Raw genomic sequence first — 9,029 nt, 5'->3', positions numbered from 1 at the left:
ACTGACTGTTTAATCAGTATATAGCTGTGTGTGAACTGACTGTTTAATCAGTATATAGCTGTGTGAACTGACTGTTTAATCAGTATATAGCTGTGTGTGAACTGACTGTTTAATCAGTATATAGCTGTGTGAACTGACTGTTTAATCAGTATATAGCTGTGTGTGAACTGACTGTTTAATCAGTATATAGCTGTGTGTGAACTGACTGTTTAATCAGTATATAGCTGTGTGAACTGACTGTTTAATCAGCATATAGCTGTGTGAACTGACTGTTTAATCAGTATATAGCTGTGTGTGAACTGACTGTTTAATCAGTATATAGCTGTGTGTGAACTGACTGTTTAATCAGTATATAGCTGTGTGAACTGACTGTTTAATCAGTATATAGCTGTGTGAACTGACTGTTTAATCAGTATATAGCTGTGTGAACTGACTGTTTAATCAGTATATAGCTGTGTGAACTGACTGTTTAATCAGTATATAGCTGTGTGTGAACTGACTGTTTAATCAGTATATAGCTGTGTGTGAACTGACTGTTTAATCAGTATATAGCTGTGTGAACTGACTGTTTAATCAGTATATAGCTGTGTGTGAACTGACTGTTTAATCAGTATATAGCTGTGTGAACTGACTGTTTAATCAGTATATAGCTGTGTGTGAACTGACTGTTTAATCAGTATATAGCTGTGTGTGAACTGACTGTTTAATCAGTATATGGCTGTGTGTGAACTGACTGTTTAATCAGTATATAGCTGTGTGTGAACTGACTGTTTAATCAGTATATAGCTGTGTGAACTGACTGTTTAATCAGTATATAGCTGTGTGTGAACTGACTGTTTAATCAGTATATAGCTGTGTGAACTGACTGTTTAATCAGTATATAGCTGTGTGTGAACTGACTGTTTAATCAGTATATAGCTGTGTGAACTGACTGTTTAATCAGTATATAGCTGTGTGTGAACTGACTGTTTAATCAGCATATAGCTGTGTGAACTGACTGTTTAATCAGTATATGGCTGTGTGTGAACTGACTGTTTAATCAGCATATAGCTGTGTGAACTGACTGTTTAATCAGTATATAGCTGTGTGAACTGACTGTTTAATCAGTATATAGCTGTGTGAACTGACTGTTTAATCAGTATATAGCTGTGTGAACTGACTGTTTAATCAGCATATAGCTGTGTGAACTGACTGTTTAATCAGTATATAGCTGTGTGAACTGACTGTTTAATCAGTATATGGCTGTGTGTGAACTGACTGTTTAATCAGTATATAGCTGTGTGAACTGACTGTTTAATCAGTATATAGCTGTGTGTGAACTGACTGTTTAATCAGTATATAGCTGTGTGAACTGACTGTTTAATCAGTATATAGCTGTGTGAACTGACAGTTTAATCAGTATATAGCTGTGTGAACTGACTGTTTAATCAGTATATAGCTGTGTGAACTGACTGTTTAATCAGTATATAGCTGTGTGAACTGACTGTTTAATCAGCATATAGCTGTGTGAACTGACTGTTTAATCAGTATATAGCTGTGTGAACTGACTGTTTAATCAGTATATAGCTGTGTGAACTGACTGTTTAATCAGTATATAGCTGTGTGAACTGACTGTTTAATCAGTATATGGCTGTGTGTGAACTGACTGTTTAATCAGTATATAGCTGTGTGAACTGACTGTTTAATCAGTATATGGCTGTGTGTGAAATGACTGTTTAATCAGTATATAGCTGTGTGAACTGACTGTTTAATCAGCATATAGCTGTGTGAACTGACTGTTTAATCAGTATATAGCTGTGTGAACTGACTGTTTAATCAGTATATAGCTGTGTGTGAACTGACTGTTTAATCAGTATATAGCTGTGTGAACTGACTGTTTAATCAGTATATAGCTGTGTGAACTGACTGTTTAATCAGTATATAGCTGTGTGTGAACTGACTGTTTAATCAGTATATAGCTGTGTGTGAACTGACAGTTTAATCAGTATATAACTGTGTGAACTGACTATTTGGTTAGCCACGTTTCTGTTAGGTTAGCCACGTTTCTGTTAGGTTAGCCACGTTTCTGTTTGGTTAGCCACGTTTCTGTTTGGTTAGCCACGTTTCTGTTTGGTTAGCCACGTTTCTGTTTGGTTAGCCACGTTTCTGTTAGGTTAGCCACGTTTCTGTTTGGTTAGCCACGTTTCTGTTAGCCACGTTTCTGTTAGGTTAGCCACGTTTCTGTTAGGTTAGCCACGTTTCTGTTAGCCACGTTTATGCTTTGTTAGCCACGTTTCTGTTAGGTTAGCCACGTTTCTGTTAGGTTAGCCACGTTTCTGTTAGGTTAGCCACGTTTCTGTTAGCCACGTTTATGCTTTGTTAGCCACGATTCTGTTTCGGTTAGCCACGTTTCTGTTTCGGTTAGCCACGTTTCTGTTTCGGTTAACCACGCTTCTGTTTCAGTTAGCCACATTTCTGTTAGGTTAGCCACGTTTCTGTTTCGGTTAGCCACGTTTCTGTTTTGGTTAGCCACGTTTCTGTTTCGGTTACCCACGTTTATGCTTTGTTAGCCACGATTCTGTTTCGGTTAGCCACGTTTCTGTTTCGGTTAGCCACGTTTCTGTTCCGGTTAACCACGCTTCTGTTTCGGTTAGCCACATTTCTGTTAGGTTAGCCACGTTTCTGTTAGGTTAGCCACGTTTCTGTTTGGTTAGCCACGTTTCTGTTTGGTTAGCCACGTTTCTGTTAGGTTAGCCACGTTTCTGTTAGGTTAGCCACGTTTCTGTTAGCCACGTTTCTGTTAGGTTAGCAACGTTTCTGTTAGCCACGTTCTGTTAGCCACGCTTCTGTTTGGTTAGCCACGTTTCTGTTAGGTTAGCTACGTTTCTGTTAGCCACGTTCTGTTAGCCACGCTTCTGTTTGGTTAGCCACATTTCTGTTAGGTTAGCCACGTTTCTGTTAGCCACGTTTATGCTTTGTTAGCAACGTTTCTGTTAGCCACGTTCTGTTAGCCACGCTTCTGTTTGGTTAGCCACGTTTCTGTCAGGTTAGCTACGTTTCTGTTAGCCACGTTCTGTTAGCCACGTTTCTGTTAGGTTAGCCACGTTTCTGTTAGGTTAGCCACGTTTCTGTTAGCCACGTTTATGCTTTGTTAGCCACGTTTCTGTTAGGTTAGCCACGATTCTGTTTCGGTTAGCCACGTTTCTGTTTCGGTTAGCCACGTTTCTGTTTGGTTAGCCACGTTTGTGTTAGCCACGTTTCTGTTTGGTTAGCCACGTTTCTGTTTGGTTAGCCACGTTTCTGTTTGGTTAGCCACGTTTCTGTTTGGTTAGCCACGTTTCTGTTAGCCGACGTTTCTGTTAGCCTAGCCACGTTTCTGTTTATAGGTTAGCCACGTTTCTGTTTATAGGTTAGCCACGTTTCTGTTTATAGGTTAGCCACGTTTCTGTTTATAGGTTAGCCACGTTTCTGTTTATAGGTTAGCCACGTTTCTGTTTATAGGTTAGCCACGTTTCTGTTTATTGGTTAGCCACGTTTCTGTTTATTGGTTAGCCACGTTTCTGTTTGGTTAGCCACGTTTCTGTTTGGTTAGCCACGTTTCTGTTTGGTTAGCCACGTTTCTGTTTGGTTAGCCACGTTTCTGTTTGGTTAGCCACGTTTCTGTTTGGTTAGCCACGTTTGTGTTAGCCACGTTTCTGTTTGGTTAGCCACGTTTCTGTTTGGTTAGCCACGTTTCTGTTTGGTTAGCCACGTTTCTGTTTGGTTAGCCACGTTTCTGTTTGGTTAGCCACGTTTCTGTTAGCCACGTTTCTGTTAGGTTAGCCACGTTTCTGTTTGGTTAGCCACGTTTCTGTTTGGTTAGCCACGTTTCTGTTTCTGTTAGCCACGTTTCTGTTAGGTTAGCCACATTTCTGTTTGGTTAGCCACGTTTCTGTTTGGTTAGCCACGTTTCTGTTAGGTTAGCCACGTTTCTGTTAGGTTAGCCACGTTTCTGTTTGGTTAGCCACGTTTCTGTTTGGTTAGCCACGTTTCTGTTTCTGTTAGCCACGTTTCTGTTAGCCACATTTCTGTTTCGGTTAGCCACGTTTCTGTTTGGTTAGCCACGTTTCTGTTTGATTAGCCACGTTTCTGTTTGGTTAGCCACGTTTCTGTTTGGTTAGCCACGTTTCTGTTTGGTCGTTTCTGTAGCAATAATGTGAATGCAGAGTTTGCGAAATTGATGCAAATAACAAAAGACGATATTCTGCCATGTAGCCATAGACTACTGTGTAGTTTCCATTTAACTCTCTATCGGAAGAAGGTTAGCATTAGCATCATGTTGCTAACGGCTACAGGAAGTGTGCCTACACCAGGTTGTCTAACACACACACACACAAACACACACACACACACTCCTGTTTCAGAAAGCTGCAATGAAATACCCATCACTGATGAATTCTGTTCATATATTATGATTCACTTGATTCCCTACCAAGTTCAATACATTTAGTTGATTCCCTACTAACGTCAATACATCTAGTTGATTCCCTACCAAGTTCAAAACATTTAGTTGATTCCCTACTAAGTTCAATACATTTAGTTGATTCCCTACTAAGTTCAAAACATTTAGTTGATTCCCTACTAAGTTCAATACATTTAGTTGATTCCCTACTAAGTTCAATACATTTAGTTGATTCCCTACTAAGTTCAATACATTTAGTTGATTCCCTACTAAGTTCAATACATTTAGTTGATTCCCTACTAAGTTCAATACATTTAGTTGATTCCCTACTAAGTTCAATACATTTAGTTGATTCCCTACTAAGTTCAATACATTTAGTTGATTCCCTACTAAGTTCAATACATTTAGTTGATTCCCTACTAAGTTCAATACATTTAGTTGATTTCCTACTAAGTCCAATACATTTAGTTGATTTCCTACTAAGTTCAATACATTTAGTTGATTCCCTACTAAGTTCAATACATTTAGTTGATTCCCTACTAGGTTCAATACATTTAGTTGATTCCCTACTAAGTTCAATACATTTAGTTGATTCCCTACTAAGTTCAATACATTTAGTTGATTCCCTACTAAGTTCAATACATTTAGTTGATTCCCTACTAAGTTCAATACATTTAGTTGATTCCCTACTAACGTCAATACATTTAGTTGATTCCCTACTAGGTTCAATACATTTAGTTGATTCCCTACTAAGTTCAATACATTTAGTTGATTCCCTACTAAGTTCAATACATTTAGTTGATTCCCTACTAAGTTCAATACATTTAGTTGATTCCCTACTAAGTTCAATACATTTAGTTGATTTCCTACTAAGTTCAATACATTTAGTTGATTCCCTACTAAGTTCAATACATTTAGTTGATTCCCTACTAAGTTCAATACATTTAGTTGATTCCCTACTAACGTCAATACATTTAGTTGATTCCCTACTAAGTTCAATACATTTAGTTGATTCCCTACTAAGTTCAATACATGTTTGAATATTGTTGAATTCAGTTTTAATGTCTGGATTCCGTACTCAATGTAGATTTTATAGAGCCCTAGTGGGTGTGTGTGTGGTGTTTGGTGTTTGGTGTGTGTGTATGTAGTGTGTGTGTAGTGTGTGGTGTTTGGTGTTTGGTGTGTGTGTATGTAGTGTGTGTGTAGTGTGTGGTGTTTGGTGTTTGGTGTGTGTGTATGTAGTGTGTGTGTAGTGTGTGGTGTTTGGTGTGTGTGTGTGTTTGTAGTGTGTGTGTAGTGTGTGTAGTGTGTAGTGTGTGTGTAGTGTGTTGTGTGTGTGTGTAGTGTGTAGTGTGTGTGTGTAGTGTGTGTGTGTAGTGTGTAGTGTATAGTGTGTGTGTGTAGTGTGTAGTGTGTAGTGTGTGTTACCTATCCTGAGGTCCAGCTCCTGACGGACGTCCACAGCATCACTGACGTTGCCGTCTGGTTCCGTTAGCGTGTCACATGCTCTCCTGATAGAGTTGGGAGTGATCTCAGAGAACCGAGCACGGAACACCTGCACACCGGGCTTGACTGGAACACACACACACAGAGAGAGGGGCAACTGCTATCACAACACACATTATCCAGCCAGAGGTGCACAAGTGTGTGTGTGTGTGTGTGTGTGTGTGTGTGTACCTGCTTTGCAGACGTCTATCACTTCAAAGCCGATGTTCTCTCCCTCTCTGTCACAATCTGTCCAGATGACAAGCGCCTGGCACTGACTCACCTCTCTCTCTAGGGTCCGCTAGGAGACACACAGAGAGACACACACACACCCCCACACACACACACAGGGAGAGACACACACACAGGGACACACAGCGAGACACACACACAGAGAGACACACACACCCACAGGGAGAGACACACACACAGAGAGAAAAGGTTACACACACACATCAGACTGAGAAGCTTGTTTGTTTCTGTCTTCGGAATCTTTGTCTGTCTTTCAGAAACACTCAGAAACTCTTTCTCTGTCTTTCAGAAACTCTCAGAAACTCTTTCTCTGTCTTTCAGAAACACTCAGAAACTCTTTCTATGTCAGTGCATGATTGCAGTATTGAACAACATGCCAATGAGTCCAATCAAAGGAAGTGTCAGAGAACCACAGTAACATTTCAAGACAGAAGACAGTAACAGTTCAAGACAGAAGACAGTAACATTTTAAGACAGAAGACAGTAACAGTACGTTCAACTAGACTACCTTGATCTGAACAAAGTTCTCAGGACAATACTTCTCCACCTCAGCATCAAACAGCAGGACAGGATTACAGCTGTGCCTGGAACACACACACACATAGTTACACACAGGTACACACACACACAGAGAGAGAGCACTATAGGAAGTGTCGTACGATGACAGAAGTCGTAAACCTCACCATTTCTGGAACTGAGCCTTGAACTCCAGACCCAACAGATGACCTGAAACTGACGTCATACACACCGTCACATTCTGTAGGGACACACACACACACACACAAAATGAGCCACCACCAAATCCCAAACACACCTGGGATAGAGCAGTTACTACTGGGATAGAGCAGTTACTACTGGGATAGAGCAGTTACTACTGGGATAGAGCAGTTACTACTGGGATAGAGCAGTTACTACTGGGATAGAGCAGTTACTACTGGGATAGAGCAGTTACTACTGGGATAGAGCAGTTACTACTGGGATAGAGCAGTTACTACTGGGATAGAGCAGTTACTACTGGGATAGAGCAGTTACTACTGGGATAGAGCAGTTACTACTGGGATAGAGCAATTACTACTGCGATAGAGCAGTTACTACTGGGATAGAGCAGTTACTACTGGGATAGAGCAGTTACTACTGGGATAGAGCAGTTACTACTGGGATAGAGCAGTTACTACTGGGATAGAGCAGTTACTACTGGGATAGAGCCGTTACTACTGGGATAGAGCAGTTACTACTGGGATAGAGCAGTTACTACTGGGATAGAGCAGTTACTACTGGGATAGAGCAGTTACTACTGGGATAGAGCAGTTACTACTGGGATAGAGCAGTTACTACTGGGATAGAGCAGTTACTACTGGGATAGAGCAGTTACTACTGGGATAGAGCAGTTACTACTGGGATAGAGCAGTTACTACTGGGATAGAGCAGTTACTACTGGGATAGAGCAGTTACTACTGGGATAGAGCAGTTACTACTGGGATAGAGCAGTTACTACTGGGATAGAGCAGTTACTACTGGGATAGAGCAGTTACTACTGGGATAGAGCAGTTACTACTGGGATAGAGCAGGAGTAGTGTTGCATGCTGCTACTTACCCTTCCAAACAGGTTGTATTCAAACTCATAGAGTTTATTATAGACAGACAGCCCCTCCCTCTGAAACACAGACAACAGACAGTATATTATAGACAGACAGCCCCTCCCTCTGAAACACAGACAACAGACAGTATATTATAGACAGACAGCCCCTCCCTCTGAAACACAGACAACAGACAGTTTATTATAGACAGACAGCCCCTCCCTCTGAAACACAGACAACAGACAGTATATTATAGACAGACAGCCCCTCCCTCTGAAACACAGACAACAGACAGTTTATTATAGACAGACAGCCCCTCCCTCTGAAACACAGACAGTATATTATAGACAGACAGCCCCTCCCTCTGAAACACAGACAGTTTATTATAGACAGACAGCCCCTCCCTCTGAAACACAGACAACAGACAGTTTATTATAGACAGACAGCCAGAGACAATAAACAGAGACAATCACACCTGATGATGTGAGACATTATGTCATGGGAAGACAGCTGGAAGCTGAGATAAACAGACAATCGTCCCATGTACTGATAAAAACCATTTCTCTCACACACCTAAGACCCAAACACACACACACACACAGACAGACCCACCCTCCTCGCTCTGCCGTCAGACATGATCTCCGCGATGCATTTGGCCGCGTCATTCTTCTCCGCCACACAGAGAACCCGTTTGATCTGAGTCCTCCGGATCATGTCTCCCGGGGAGTCTGTCCTCTTCTGTCCGGTGACGCTAAACCCCCTGTGGACCTGGAGCCGTAACGTTAACGGTCGTCCGGATGTGAACAGAGCCCTAGTCAGATGATGTATCAGCATAGCTAGCCTAGCCTAGCCAGGGCGCGTTGGAGCTACACTTGGCATAACGTTACACACACACGTCGTGCCCAGCTAACATTAGTCAATATAACTCCTGAAGCGTTGTTACAAACTGTTATTTTGACTGATCCAACAGATTGACACAACATAAAACTGTCCAGATCTCACAGGGTCAGTTAGCTTGATGGGAGTAGCTAGCTAAATCATGTCAAACTTCAACCCTGAAACTAAGTTTACATGCCGAAGCTTAACCTTACAATTTTCCTGATCACCTAAACACAATTTACAATGTAACGTGCATTAGCGTGGACCCAATCTGCTAATAAATAAATCGTTTTAAAACTATTTTGCCAACTGAAAGGGTTGGTAAAAACGGCAGATAAATTTGATGTTATTGATTTTACAAATTCCGCGCCTGTCAACGACAGCAGTCGTAAAACGACGATGTCGTAAAACAACTG

The 9,029-nt window shown here is 41.2% G+C and overlaps 1 protein-coding gene across 2 annotated transcripts in view; it reads right to left on the bottom strand.

Moving 5' to 3' along the window:
• The window catches only part of LOC110516858 (DNA topoisomerase 3-alpha-like), a 53,622-nt gene extending 44,632 nt beyond the window's left edge, over positions 1 to 8,990 (bottom strand). The window contains exons 1-6 of one of the 2 annotated variants that reach the window (XM_036972336.1): positions 8,347 to 8,990; positions 7,752 to 7,811; positions 6,841 to 6,914; positions 6,666 to 6,741; positions 6,098 to 6,206; positions 5,849 to 5,992 (exon numbers count right to left, since the gene is read on the bottom strand). In XM_036972336.1, the coding sequence (XP_036828231.1) occupies positions 5,849 to 5,992; positions 6,098 to 6,206; positions 6,666 to 6,741; positions 6,841 to 6,914; positions 7,752 to 7,811; positions 8,347 to 8,568 (685 nt within the window). In that variant the 5' untranslated portion in view covers positions 8,569 to 8,990. The remainder of the gene's footprint in view (positions 1 to 5,848; positions 5,993 to 6,097; positions 6,207 to 6,665; positions 6,742 to 6,840; positions 6,915 to 7,751; positions 7,812 to 8,346) is intronic. The other variant, XM_036972335.1, reaches the window with a different exon arrangement.
• Positions 8,991 to 9,029: the final 39 nt, after the last annotated feature.

Source organism: Oncorhynchus mykiss, unplaced genomic scaffold, assembly GCF_013265735.2.
Source record: "Oncorhynchus mykiss isolate Arlee unplaced genomic scaffold, USDA_OmykA_1.1 un_scaffold_140, whole genome shotgun sequence".
NCBI classification, from domain to species: domain Eukaryota; kingdom Metazoa; phylum Chordata; class Actinopteri; order Salmoniformes; family Salmonidae; genus Oncorhynchus; species Oncorhynchus mykiss.
Note: the sequence above shows the minus strand (reverse complement) of the source record. Positions and strands in the feature narration are given on the sequence as shown.